The following is a 14,365-nucleotide window of genomic DNA, read 5'->3' as shown; positions in this document are numbered from 1 at the left end:
GAGGGTCCAGCACTCCCGTCCTGGAGACCAGTTGCTTATCTGCATTAGTGGCTGTCGTGATCTCACTTTCATGCGACGCTGCTGGGCGGTAGTAGCCTAGCGGGTAACACACTCGCCTATGGACCAGAAGACCCAGGTTCAAACCCCACTTACTACCATCGTGTCCCTGAGCAGGACACTTAACCCTGAGTGTCTCCAGTGGGGGACTGTCCCTGTAACTACTGATTGTAAGTCGCTGTGGATAAGGGCGTCTGGTAAATGCTGTAAATGTAATGTTGCTGAGGGAGTGTCGTTTATTCCAGCCTCGCACCGCAATTTGGATTGCGTATTTAAAAAAAAATTTTGTTTATATGGGGGGGGGGGCGATTCTTTGAACAGCAAGAAAGTGTCACATACTTTTACACACTGGGTGAACTTCTTGACATCCGCCGACGCCCAGCAGTGTTTTATTACTCCCATGCTACCGCTAATGCTACGCTACGGCTGACGCCACACCGCACGGCCTACGCTTTCATGCAGCAGTCAGTGTTGCTTTTGGCAAAGTGGAGGTCGGTATTTCTGCGTTCGAACGCCTGCAGGTCGGCCCTCCTCGCGCATTTGCGCAGCTCCGCCTCCAGCCACCAGAGGGCGTACACAACGTGCCCCCTTAACCCACAAGCCGCCACGCGCGCAAAGTTGTGTGGATGGCACGAACCCAGCAGCCCTTGGGTGTGCAGCTTATTATTCCGATTCCTTCGATGCAACAAGACACCATCTGCCATTACAGCATTTACCCCTGTCCCCCCGGAGACGCTCAGGGTCAAGAGTCTTGCTCAGGGACACAATGGTCTGCACCCACCAGATATCCAACTGCTCTATTTAATCATGTGGTCAGTGAAGGAATTCCTCACATTTGTCTCATAGTTCGGCGCCGAGCTCAACATCTGTTTGTGGCCCTGAGGAAGGGGATGGTTCACCTGCCCAATGGGGGAAAAGGACGAGTTGCATCATAGACTGCTCTCACACACACACACACACACTTACAATGTTCCCATTTCATTCAGAGGTCCAGGACGCAGGTTGGCCCAAACACATCCTCCCACGGCGCTTTAGATCCCCGCCGTCACCCAATCGGGCCGTGGCCCTGGGGGGGTTAGGATCGGCACTCTAGCTGGCACTCAGGAGCGAGCGCCACCGCACAATGGACTTTAAACTGTTTTTAGAACAGCGCTGCCGCCCACACTCGGGACCTCGGCCTCACACTCCGTGTTGTGTTAAGAGGAATCGCGTAGATTAGCGCGGTGAACTCGGGGAGAAGACAACAGACGAACCCGCCCCGCCCCGCCTTTCAGGCCCGGCCTGCATCCCTAACCGCCCCTGACACTTCAAAGTGCAGTCCGCCCAGGGGAGGGTCTGGGGAGTCGCAGGAGACAAAGGAAGCGATTAAGAGATAAGGATCGGCCCGAGATATGGCATTTCATCCCAGGCAGATCCGGTGGACACGCTCCATTCAGGGCCGAATGCGACGGGCTTGGCTCCGCCCCCGCTGTCTGTCTGCAAACACGGGAAAGGCCTCCCCCATCCGCCCCACCTCTAATGAGGGGAGCAGCAGGGTGACGTGACTTCAAAGAAAAAAAATATATAACGATAACGCTCAGATCGGCAGCTCGGGAAGAACCGCGTCCCGTCCAGTAGCGTTCTTTTTTCTTCTTCTTCTTTATTTCCACCCCCCCCATCTCTTCTTTTATATGTCATTAGCCATACAATAGAAGTGGAAGGGGGAAAATGGCCCCATTGTGGCTCTAATTGTCGCAAGGTCGTGTTACGGATCCGGTTTCACATCCGCGCTTTCAGCCGAGCGGCATGCGAACCCCGAGCACAATCCACCTGTCTCCCTCAGGTCGGCGCAGGAGGAGAAAAAAAAAAAACCCCACAGACAACGACCCTTTACCGTGGCCGTAAAAAAAAAAAAAAAAAGTCCCAGGCGCGAGCGCGAGTCGGCGGGAGGATCGATTCTCATGAGAGGCTTATGAGACGCTTTGTCTTTTGAAGGGAGGTGTTTACAATGCCGGCAATTGCCACAATTAGGACTTTGTTGAGCTCTTAAAACTCTGGGAATGATCCCAGATTGCTGGGAGCCGAGGCGATTTGGCTCCCGGTGAAATTCCTGTGGCAGGGAGATGAGAGGTGGAGGCGGGGAGCTCCGGCAGGAGAGAGGCACACCTGCTGGATGCTGGGACGTAAGTAAAGGCCCGCGGACGCCTTGGACCGGGGGCCATCTTTTCATTAGCCGCGTCTAATGAAAACGCGGGCCGATGGGAGAAGAAAGCCGCTCCGCTCAGACTCCCTGCCATTTCGGAAAATTATACCGCGGGTCCGACAACAAAAGGGGGCATTCCATTCACACAGCCACCCCAGCCCTCGCCAGCCCGTTTTTCCGGGCCGAGAACGGAAATTTCCATCACTGCTGGTGACCACCTGGGGGACATTCTGAGGCGTGGTCACTTTCACTACGATCGACCGGAACGACGTAAAAAAAAAAAAAAAGGTCACTTTGACGCTTCCCCAAAGATGGGACAATCCGATTTTCATCTACTCTTTCCTTCGCAGTAATTATTATTCTAATTTCATGGACATTAAAACTGGAAAAAGGCCTGGTCGAGGGTTGAAGGTCCAGGGTGGAAGAATCGTGTTCTGTACACGTTTCGTATCAGATTAAACCCACACAAACCTACAAGCACAACTGAATATGGTGGGATCTGGGAATTAAAAAAACCATTCGTTTAAATTCATTCCAGAATAGGAACATAATATCAAAATGTCTGAATTTGCCTGAAATTTCCTGCGATTGCTGCTTATTGAATCCCAACAGTGGGGCAGTGGTGGCCGAGCGGTTAAGGAAGCGGCCCCGTAATCAGAAGGTTGCCGGTTCGAATCCCGATCCGACCAAGGTGCCACTGAGCAAATCACCGTCCCCACACACTGCTCCCCGGGCGCTTGTCATGGCCGCCCACTGCTCACCAAGGGGCGATGGTTAAAAGCAGAGGACACATTTCGTTGCGTCACCGTGTGCTGTGCTGCAGTGTTTCACAATGACAATCACTTCACTTTCACTTTTTCAACCGTTGGTGACATGGGCATGTTTGGCAAACCCAGCACGTTCATCCTCTTAGGAACAACACAGTTATGGCTGCACTCTGTGAGTGTGTGTGTGTGTGTAAATCATTTCTCGGGCACCACGTGGCAACGGCGAGGTGTAACCGCGGCCCGAGGTGCAGGCCGGGGCGAGGGGGTGTGACACGGCTAACCTCCACAGATGGAGAACGGCTGCTTCTAAGGTTTCAGCCCCCCTCAGCTCCCACTAGGCACGCATGTGTGAAAGCGGCGCAGTGAGTGGGAGAGTGAAACGAGAGGCTTTGACCTCCAGCTGCACTGACATGGGCTGTCAGCACCCCCCTGCGCCGGCCCAAGCCCACGTCCAATCGCCGGCGTGGAGGGCGCACAATGAAACAGGTTAGCACCGGGGACCGCACAGAGCGACGCCCCCTTTCCAACAACAGGGGCTTTTAAGCGCCCAATCTGCCGTAGGAGAGCGGCCTTTTTTCGGCTTTCAAACAAATCAAGTGACTTATTAAGCCGAGCCAGGCCAGGTGCACGAGGGCCATCGCCGAAGTACGTGGAACAGGGGAAAAAACGTGGCCCTGCCTAATACATAAATGCATCAGCATGCATGTATTTAAGGCATGAGGACAAAATCAGCTCCCAGCCTTCTCGCCCCCAGCGCCTGCAACCGTACAATTCCCGGCATGCTCCTGGGAACGAGCTGCAGAGCATGCCTAGACAAATAAGCCCAAGCCTCTTTGTCCCGGGCTTCATTGTGCACGGACAATTGTTGAGCGCTGACGGCAGGAGCGAAAGCATCGCGGCGCGCCAGACCGAGTCAATTAGTCGGCCGGCGTCGTCGCATTAGCGCGACACCGTCCCGGTGAAGGCGGTTCCCCTCGTCTATGCGCGTCCGAACCGGCCCACGGTTGCCAGGTGCGCGCTTTACCACGTCAAAAACCTGTCGGGCGGCAAAAATCGAATCAGCCAGAATTAAAGCCCAGGATAATTTAATCAGCAGCGTGTGGGGTAGGAATTAGGAATTTGGGGTGTTTCGCTGGTGTTCGGCTCGGTTTAACTCCCTCTCGGTACCACAGAACCTGGCAACACTCTGCAGTTTGTAATTCAAATCTGATGCAAATATTTCCGAATTATTGTGGTCGTCGTCGGCCTGGATGGAAATTGTCTTGCGGTGCGAGGACAAAGGCGGGAGGCGGGACGGTCGAACCTTTCGTAACGCCGCGCCGTCGGATTCCCCGAGACCGGGACGGATCCACGTCAAACTCCCACGTCGAGAACCCGTGTGCGAGCCCAGCGAGAAGAACCAAGTAGTTCATACAGACGTGGCTCTCGGGGACCTTTTCTCTTTTTTTTTCGTTTTTATTCAAACTTCATACTTTTTTTTTTTTCCTTACACTTTTTTCTAGATGCGAAAGATACTCTCCAAATTCCAGGGGCACCTAAAAATGACTACGGGGCGACGTGGAGGTGAATTAAAAAGACGAATACACAATCCAGATTACTTTTACAAAGGAAAAATTAAAATAAAAAAAAAATATGTTCACACTGTGCTCGAATTCATGGATACAGAAGGGCTTTCTGCTCGGGCCTGATGGCGAAGGGTCATTTCGTGAAGTTTTTTTTTTTCCTGTAGACGTGTATGATATGAAAGCAATAAATATTACCAGTAAATAAACTTTGTCTTTTTTTTTTTTTTTTTTAACTATGTCTCTTATACAAAACTTATACAATCTAATATACATTATGAAACGTTGTACAGCTTTTTATTTTTTTACGTTTAAAATAAGGACTCACTTTTATTTATCTTTTATGTGTAGATATAAATATATATATATATATATTTTGTCAAAATATATGATCATAAGGTTGGGGAAACAAATAAAAATGAGACAAACATTACATCTCAACGTAAAAGTTATAAATAGGGGTCCATGTGAAGGTATTTGGTGGCCGGGCGGGGTCAGCGGCAGCCGCACCCCTCTACCACCATCTCCTGGTAGTTTTTCAGGACCACTTTGTCGTGCTCGTCCAGGTACAGCATGGAGATGGCGCTGAGCTCGGTGGGCACGCAGCAGGCCTTGGGGATGTTGGTGTTGACCGAGTTGACCAGCGTCTGCACGATGGCGTGGTTGGTGGAGTTCAGGTGGTCGGCGAGGGGGAAGGGACACTCGCCGTGGCAGTAATAAGCCTGGTAGCCCGGGGGCGCCACTATCCAGTCGTTCCAGTTGACGTCGTTGAAGTCGACGTACAGCGCGTGCCGGCGGCAGTTCCGGTTGCGCTTGCCCCGCCCCCGCTGTTTGGGGCTGCGCTTGGCCCGCCGCGTTAGCGGGTGGCCCTTGCCGTCGTGGCCAAAGGTGACCAAAAGGGGGCGCAACTGGTCCCAGTCCTCCTCGGGGCTGTGGCGGAGGGAGCGGCTGACGCGCACGTGCCGGCCCTGGTGCCGGGGCGTCTGGTTGAGGTGCAGCACCTCCACGGCCAGTCCGTGGTTGGGCAGGTTGTCTCGCGTCCACCGCAGCACCGCCGGGCTCACGTCGAAGCTCTCCCAGCGCGTGGCGTTGTGGCGCACCAGCCGCGTGTCCAGCAGCCGCGTGATCAGCTGCCCGGCCCGCGGGGGCTTCAGCACCTCGTACACGTTTATCCGGTGAAGACCCTCCATCCCGCTCCCGGCGTCGTCTATCTGCCGCCGGTAGAGCCGCAGCTCCGCCGCCGAGAGCAGCTCCTCCTCCGGGATGCTGCTGAGGTTGAAGAGGAAGCGCAGCGGGGTCCCGCCGCCCCCTCGGATGGAGGCTCCGTCGGATGGAAGCTGCTCCATGTGTTCTGGATCAGGGGTGAGGAGAGATAAAAAGTCAAGTGATAAAGTGAAGTGATTGTCACTTGTTATACACAGCAGCACAGCACACGGTGCACACAGTGAAATTTGTCCTCTGCATTTAACCCATCACCCTTGGTGGGTTAAATGCAGGGTGGTAGTGGCCTGGTGGGTAACACACTCGCCTGTGAAGCAGAAGACCCGGGTTCAAACCCCACTTACTACCATCGTGTCCCTGAGCAAGACACTTAACCCTGAGTGTCTCCAGGGGGGGACTGTCCCTGTAACTACTGGTTGTAAGTCACTCTGGATAAGGGCGTCTGGTAAATGCTGGAAATGTAAATAACCCGGCAAACTTCTGATTGCAGGAACGCTTCCTTCAGCGCTAGGCCACCACTGGTGGCAGGTGAGCTCCCAGAACCTCCGGAGGTGCCCTCTGTTACCATTAAAAGCCCCGTTCTCCCTTCCGTAAACAAACCCCCCCGTTTTTGAGCCCGGTCCCATGTTTCCGTTAGGTGACGTGACACGGACACGCCCACACGACCTGACGCTGCACTTACAGTGTCTTCCGACCTTCCGAGAACATTTCCCATTTTCGCGGGAAACTCTTCCACATTTCTGGCACCGCCACCCTTGTTGGAACGTCGCGCTCGAATCGGCGCCCCGCCCCCAATCTCGGCCAGGCGCTTCTGGTTACCGTGGGACGTAATCGGGAATATCGTTACCGCTTCCTGGTGACGTGTTAAACCCCGGTACAGAACACACGTTGGCCCCGCTCTGCCTCGGGAGCTCGGTTTTTCTGTCCGCCGCCTCCGTCTGTCCACGTTGTTGGCAGCAGGTCTTTATTTAGAAGTCTGCAGAGTCGCATTAAAGATAATTGCACGTTGAGGACGGTCCTCGAAAAGGTCCACATGGACGAACGCGGCGCAGTTTTCCTGGAGCTGCTGGGGTGACCCTTGACCCTGCTATGATGGCGAACAGACATGGAGAAAACGACGAAAACGCTGCTCGTTTTTTTTCAACGTATTCCACGTGATTAGATAATACGGCAATTTTTACATTTACAGCGTTTACCAGACGCCCTTATCCAGAGCGACTTACAATCAGTAGTTACAGGGACAGTCCCCCCCTGGAGACACTCAGGGTTAAGTGTCCTGCTCAGGGACACAATGGTAGTAAGTGGGGTTTGAACCTGGGTCTTCTGGTTCACAGGCGAATGTGTTACCCGCTAGGCCACTACCGCCCTAGATTAGTGTTAACAGCGTTCACGTCACTTTACCTTCATGGTGGAATCCTCTCACGGTGTTGGCCCGACTGGCCGACCTCTCGGGGTACTCGAAGTCGGCGTCGTGCAGCCCCGCCTCCTCGGCCTCCCCCGACTGGAGCCGGTACAGGTCCAGCAGGTACTGGGGCACCACCGCCGAGCGGCTGGGCCGGGGACGCCTCTGCAGCCCGAACATGTGCAGCAGCGTGGCCTCGAAGTCCCGCAGCAGCTCATGACCCTGACCCGGGTGGCGACCCTGCAGGCCCGACACTTTCTTCTTCCCTTCCTCGGGTATTAGGCTAGCATGGTTGCTCTCTCCCAGCAGGACTTGGCATAATAAAATGACCATCAGCATTCGATTACCAGGAATCATGATGTCTCTGGTGCAGAGGGAGGTGAAACAGACGAGAGAGAGGGAAAGAGAGAGATCAAAATAACTAACGTGACTCCACGACATGTGATGTCATCGGGAAGTCAGCACCCCCTCGAAGGTGTAAAATAGTTCAGTCTGGACTATTTTTAGTTACCATCACCCTCCACCGGCGTCCAGAAACTTTTTTTTTTTTTAACGGAATCCGCGGAGCCGAGTAAACCCCGCCCTCGGCCTCCGCCACGATTGGACGAACGAGGGAGAAGCTGCCTCAAGGTCGGGCCGAGCCTTAACTCGATAAGAGGGGACAGGAGTCTCACACGTCCGACCCGCCGGGGAGCGAAACAAACGACCGCGTGCCGCCGATTTGGGAACACGAGAGCATGAGAGGGGCCTTTCTCCCCCCACCCCCCCACCGTACCCACCATTTTATTGCAGGAGGGGGGAAAAAAAAGGGAGGCGGCGACGTGGCGACCGCGTCACATGGTGCAAATTCCACTTACCGACAGAAAATAAAGCATGGGAAAACAGTCCATGTTTGTCGGGATCCGGCGCTGGACGAGTTCCTCGAGGAAATGTTACGTGCTGCTGGGGGGCTTCTTCACAATGCCGGTCGGAGCCTCGGCCTGAAACGCACGGAAGAGGGGGTTACGGGCCGGCACTAGACAGAACTGCGGGGGTCTGCGCCGGATCCTGTTCTGATCCCAATAGTTGGTTTATCTGGGGGATCGGGCCACATTAAAACCACAGCTTTTTAAACGAGCGATCAATCATTAAGTGGCCGGTGAAAAGATGTCTCCGGATTGCAATGGCGGCGCTGACAGACGCGCCTCACTACGACGGCCCCGTTGTCATCGTCCGTATTCCAGACAGCCTCGTGCTACTCGAGTCCTCGCCGAAGCCCGCACTTAAAAAACATCAAACGCTTTCAGAGCGGTAGCCGGAGGTCCGTTCCGCCTGCAGGGCCACACGCTTCATCTCGGGTGATTCACGGCCCCCGGCGCTCGGTCATCTTCCCTGGATCCAGACCAACCATTACGGCAGCAATGATGCACGGCGGCCGGCCCGCGATCGCGTGTGAATGCGCGCGTTTCATTAGACGGTGACCCCGGCCTGACCCCCGCCGCGGCCATCCGCCTCGCCGCGTTACCCGAGTTGGGAAAGGCCGGGCGTCTGGTCCTCCTGCCCGTGAGAACGGGGTATAGAGGGCAGCGGTTCCGCGGGGGGGGGGGATGTCCCGTCCACGACAATAAACTCTTCCTGCACTCCTCTCCGCGGCAAAGAGCCACTTGTTCCTCGGCCGCGCTGACGCCACCAGACGTGGGGCGAATTTAACAAAAAAAAAACTCCACTTCCAGCTCAACACTCTTTTCTGGAGGCTTTCGGAAGGATTATTCAAGGAATTTCCGCCTCGGGGGTTAAATTAAGATCAAAATTAATGAACAGTCTAAATCTAAGCCTTATCAGGGCTCTTAGTTTGTAAACTCAATATTCTATAGAAATCGAACGAGAATTGCTGGTGTCTTCCTCTTGTAAGTCGCTTTGGATAAAAGCGTCTGCTAAATAAAGTAAAGTAAAGTAAACACCACGATGGCACAGGCCGGCTTTGGAAACGTTTCGCAACCGGGGCCACCCTCTGGATTGGCCGTGTCCTCTGGCCCGCCCTGCGCCCGACGTCTCCCTCTCGGCGCAGATAAGGGGATCAGGACACGCGCATGGCCCTTCAGATGTGTGTTTTTTTCCGAGGAATTTGACAGGGAGGAGTGTGGGACATTACGGCAGGAACGGGGCGATGATCAAGGCCGTTTGTTCTTGCTGGGCCGGCCTGATCCATAAAAAGTCGTGTTTCGAGCGTAAAACTCGGTTTTTGGCCCCAGCCAGCCAGAGGCACCGAGTGGGCCAAATAATAATAAAAAAAGAGATAAATCTCTAAATGACATAAACTACCCATTCCTATTCCAACCTTTTTCCAGCCCAACATAATCTGATCTGCTATTCATGGCCAGTATCAGCAACAACGATGTCATGGAATAATAATTAGCTTGTTTCATGCGGCCCAGCAGCTCTCCCCTGCTGAACTGTAACCCTCCGAAATGTAATTGACATCATGTGAATATTAATAAAACAGTGGCGCCGCGCGCTTCCTCCGTTGTCGAATATTATATTAGAATATTACGCGTATCCGGACGGTCGCATTCGTTCACGGCGCGCGCTGTCGGTGACACTCGGTGACCCCCCCCCCCCGCCCTCGAGCGGCAGTAACGGACAGGTGAGTCCCCCGTCCGGCCCCCCCCCCCGGGACCCCCGACAAATCACCGAGAGCGGATAACGGAGCGAAGCCGTCCCGGGGCGCGGACGCGCAACACCTCACCGCACTCACCATCACCGTCCCGGAGCCGACGTCGTCGCACCGCGCACCCGAGCGCCCCGGCGCGCACGGTCCGGGTCGCATTAGTCCCTCATCGTCCGCCGTGGCGAAGCCGGGCGCGGGTCCATTGCGTAAAAGTAGCTCCTCCGTTAAAGTTCCAGCGGGCGGGACGAACTTCCGCAGACTGAGATCGGGCGCGCTGGTGCCTCCAGCTTTTTATGCGTCCGCCCAATTTCGCCTGCCTACTTCCCTACCCCCCCAACACCTCGAGCAGAACCCACCTCCCACCCGCGCGGTCTCCGGAGGACGTTCGATCTGTCGCTGGAATCCGTTTAACTTCCCTCTATAGTCCCAGAAAAAACAAAAAATTATCCTTTATTGTAACGCTTAGATAATTGGTAACCGATATGTTGCCATGTTGCGTGCATTTTACGCGGGGGGGTATGGGGGGGGGGTGGGGGGGGGGGGGGGGTGGTGGTGACCGTTCCACGGGGCCGACCGCTTACGACCGCGTAAGCACCCCGAGAACTGCAGTTTAGTGTGTGTGTGTGGGGGGGGGGTCAGACGTGGCCAGAGCAGGGCACCAAACAGGAAGTGGTTCTTTTGGGGGGTCATTTCGACCTGTTTCTCTCGCTACTGTGACTCCTCCGCCGCTCGCAGCCTGTCATTTGCTCCCGGGTACGAGGCCTTCCTGTCTGAAGTCACCTTGCGAAGGTGCGAGAGACGGGCTTTGTTTCACCGCACGGCCTGAGGAGTGTGGGCCGGACGCTGATTCTCAGCTATCGGTGAATTAAAGAAAGGTAAGAAGGGCAAACCTTGGCCGTGTCTGCGGCCCAGACCGCCGGGCACCGTCCGGCAGTGCGAGCTGTCCATCCTCGGGTTCCGGGTCAGATGCAGGTGGGTTCCTCTCTCCGTTCCTCCCGCGGAACACCACTAGTTTACCACGATCTTATCATCATCTCATCTCGTTTAAAAAGCGCATTTCCCCCACTTCTGTCCTCTGAATGTGTCACACTGGGCAGTTGTGACCTGGCGGTTGAGGAAACGGCCCCGTAATCAGAAGGTTGCCGGTTCAAATCCCGATCCGCCAAGGTGCCACTCAGCAAAGCGCCGTCCCCACACGCTGCTCCCCGGGCGCCTGTCATGGCTGCCCACTGCTCACCAAGGGTGATGGTTAAAAGCAGAGGACAAATTTCACTGTGTGCACCGTGTGCTGTGCTGCTGTGTGTCACATGTGACAATCACTTCACTTTCACACTTGACACATTTGTGTCACAGAAGGAGACTTTTTTGGCCTTTGCTTTTACAAAATGGGATGTTTTAATGGCTAAGGGCCAGTGGTGGCCTAGAGGTTAAGGAAGCGGCCCCGTAGTCAGAAGGTTGCCGGTTCGAATCCCGACCCGCCAAGGTGCCGTTGAGCAAAGCACCGTCCCCACACACTGCTCCCCAGGCTGCCCACTGCTCACCAAGGGTGATGGTTAAACGCAGAGGACACATTTAGACGTGTCACCCTGTGCTGTGGCGTTTCACCATGACAATCACTTCAGTTTCACGTCGCTTGAAGCCCGATCCACACAAGAAGGTTTTTCTCTAAAACAGCAAAGTTTCTTTCCGATCTGGCCTTGCATCAACGCGGCAAAACGATTCTTTTCTAAGATGGGTTCCAGAGTGAATTTCTGTTCCGCATGTCCGTATGGACAGCTAACCGGCTTTTTATTTTTTGGGTGGAAAACGCGTTGATGGTCGTGCTGCAGCGGTTGCAGAACCTCATAAAGAAACGATAAAAAAAAAAAAAAAAAGACAAATCACCCCTAGAGGAGAACTAGACGCCAAACAAGGAGAGTGGGGGGAGCTGCAGCGCCACCTGCAGGTGTGGAGGAAGAGAACCCGTTTAATAGAAAAGTGCTCTCGTGTGGACGGGGGCCCGCGCTCTGCCTCCTCTTCTCTGTGTAACGTTGCCACCTGCAGCACGTAACGACCTTTTTTCTCCTCAAGTGAAGTGACTGTCATTGTGCCTGGGGTGGTAGTAGCCTAGCGGGTAACACACTCGCCTATGATCCAGAAGACCCGGGTTCAAATCCCACTTACTACCATCGTGTCCCTGAGCAAGACACTTAACCCTGAGTGTCTCCAGGGGGGGACTGTCCCTGTAACTACTGATTGTAAGTCGCTCTGGATAAGGGCGTCTGATAAATGCCGTAAATGTAAATGTAAACGGTGAGATGCTGCAGCACAGCGCACGGTGACGTAACGGAGTGTGTCCTCTGCTTTTAACCATCGGCCATGTTGGGACGAACCGGCAACCTTCAGATTACCTTCCGGTCCGTTTCGGTACCAGCTAGGCCCCCGCGGGCCCTTGAAGCGGTATCAGGGCCTGATCTGTGGTGAATGTGTAGGTGCGTAGTTCAGTAGCCGGGAACGGGGCTGGGCTCCATTCTTCCTCCTTCTGAAGCGGCGCGTAATTACCGCGGGAACGCGAGGCCGAGCGAAGGCCCAGGGGTGAGGTGGGGGCAGCACCTGCGCGTGTAATGGAGGTGCGCTGTGAGGCGTTGACCGGGCTTAGCCTCGCTCAGCCGAGATCACAGGGAGATTATCTCCCCTGGGTGGTTCCGCTGCAGGCGGCGCACGGGGACGGCCCCGGCCCCACCTCCCCGAAAAATGCCAAACCGTTCCGGCTGCAGATCCGTCCACGATGCCTCCGCTCTGCCGCGCATATTCCAGCACATAAACAGAGGCGGCATTGTTAAAAAGACGGATTGTCAGGAGACGGCGGCGTGGCAAATTTAATAACAACGGAGTCACCGAGTACGAGTCAATTTCCCAGAAATCGGCCCACAAGCTCAACCTGAACTTCAAAAAATTGCATTATGGACGAAATCCAGAAGAAAATTACTATAAAAAAAAACTCACAATGCAGAAATGAAGGATTCGATTTTTAAACTTGTATAATGACTTTTAATGCCTTAATGGGCCGGCGAGATTCCAGGCGCGTTGCACCGGCCCCGGTTCCTGCTGGCAAGCTTTTTATTTGCCCGGTGACATTTCCGGGGGTCTGGCGCTAACTCCCCTTTGCTCTTTTCCCTCTCCCCGCGGCTCAGGGGGGCTCCGGCAGTGCGGACACGCGCCCCACTCATCGATCAAACCTGGATTTCACCGGGGCCGGCCCTTTTGACCGGAACATTCTTCCTCCTCCGGGGTCGATAATGGCCTCCGCGGCAGCAAGCGGTGGCGTAATCCTCTCACTCAGCTCATGTGTTTCAAAGGCAGTAAATGGCAGGAGGAGTTAAAGGAGCCTGGTTTGGGGCTAGGGTTTGGGGTTGTGTGTGTGTGTGTGTGTGTGTGTGTGGTGGGGGTTGGCGCGCAAACTATTTTAATCCCCGTAATGGAATTGGCATGTAAACTCACGAAAGCAGAAGTAAACAGAGAGAAAAACGAAGAGGGGACGGCTGCCGGAGCGACGGGGCCGAAATTCGCTCGAACCAGAACAAAGAACAGCCTCCCCGCAAAGGCGGCGGCGCATAATAAACACCATTAGTTTGTATCTGGTGGGAATGCGCCCCCCGTGGGTCCGGCATTTTCTCCTCGTCGCTGTTCTTTTGTCTATTTGTTTGAAACCGGAGATTATTATCTTAAGTCCGAATGAAAAAAAACGCCGCCGTAGAAGCGGAAGGACCACCTCAACGCACGTGTAGCTACGAATTGCAGCACGCTGTATAGAATGAAAATGTAAATAATGTCTCCGGCATCGTCGCACTACCCTGCAGTGCCCGATAACGCCAGAAAACACCAATCTGGACGCGACAAGGACGGCTTCGTAAATGCCTGGATTCATTGGCGCGCTATGAGCGGTGGACGAAGAGGAAGTGGAAGTAAACACTTTTACCAATCACCGAAAAACAAATTCGCATGTAGTGATACGGAAAGGATTGGTACTACAGATTGTAAATTTGTGTTTGCCGACTGGTTATTTACAAGCTCGACCAGACCCGACCCGACCCACGTCGACTAAAACGATAGAAATTGAGCATGAACCTGACAGGCCAAGATTTACAGCCCTGGTAGGGGGTCTATCTCTAATTCGTCCGATTTCTTGTAGTGTTTTACCCTGTGGTCTCCAAATGGTTCATTTCTGTTGTAAAATTTGATTGGCAGCTTATTGGCCAGAATTCTGTATTATTATACCGCTATGCTCATGTTGCTAGGCAACAATTTATGAAATAATTGTTGCCGCTACTTCTCTTACTATTACTAGTAATGATAAGAATTTGTTAAAAGCTTATTCTTAAACGTATTAGCTCCTCCGGACTGTGTGTTACAGGGACTCTGTTGTGGTGGTTTCATGTCAACAGAGATGTGGGGAATTCACATGGGTACACACTAGTATTACAATTAGTGTAAGAAATGGGTAAATTCGGGGATAAAATTCGGCGTGAAGGCAGGGCCTGGTGCAGA

General features: G+C 54.0%; 1 protein-coding gene across 1 annotated transcript; it reads right to left on the bottom strand.

Moving 5' to 3' along the window:
* Nucleotides 1-4,589: 4,589 nt before the first annotated feature.
* Nucleotides 4,590-10,088, bottom strand: bmp4 (bone morphogenetic protein 4). Its single transcript, XM_028972498.1, has 4 exons — nt 9,926-10,088; nt 8,049-8,171; nt 7,191-7,555; nt 4,590-5,919 (listed from the first exon to the last, which is right to left on the bottom strand). Exons 3-4 carry the CDS (start codon nt 7,546-7,548, stop codon nt 5,063-5,065), a joined length of 1,215 nt encoding a protein of 404 aa, XP_028828331.1. The 5' UTR covers nt 7,549-7,555; nt 8,049-8,171; nt 9,926-10,088; the 3' UTR covers nt 4,590-5,062.
* Between the last annotated feature and the right edge of the window lie 4,277 nt (nt 10,089-14,365).

Source organism: Denticeps clupeoides, chromosome 1, assembly GCF_900700375.1.
Source record: "Denticeps clupeoides chromosome 1, fDenClu1.1, whole genome shotgun sequence".
In the NCBI taxonomy this organism is placed as follows: domain Eukaryota; kingdom Metazoa; phylum Chordata; class Actinopteri; order Clupeiformes; family Denticipitidae; genus Denticeps; species Denticeps clupeoides.
This window is presented reverse-complemented; position numbering and strand designations above follow the sequence as displayed.

Bases quoted from the DNA above. Each gene is read 5' to 3' on its own strand.
- bmp4 (XM_028972498.1), bottom strand. From the start codon at position 7,548: ATGATTCCTGGTAATCGAATGCTGATGGTCATTTTATTATGCCAAGTC. The intron at 5,920-7,190 runs GTAAAGTGACGT...CCCCTGATCCAG, and splicing joins GAGAGGATTCCACCATGAAG to AACACATGGAGCAGCTTCCA.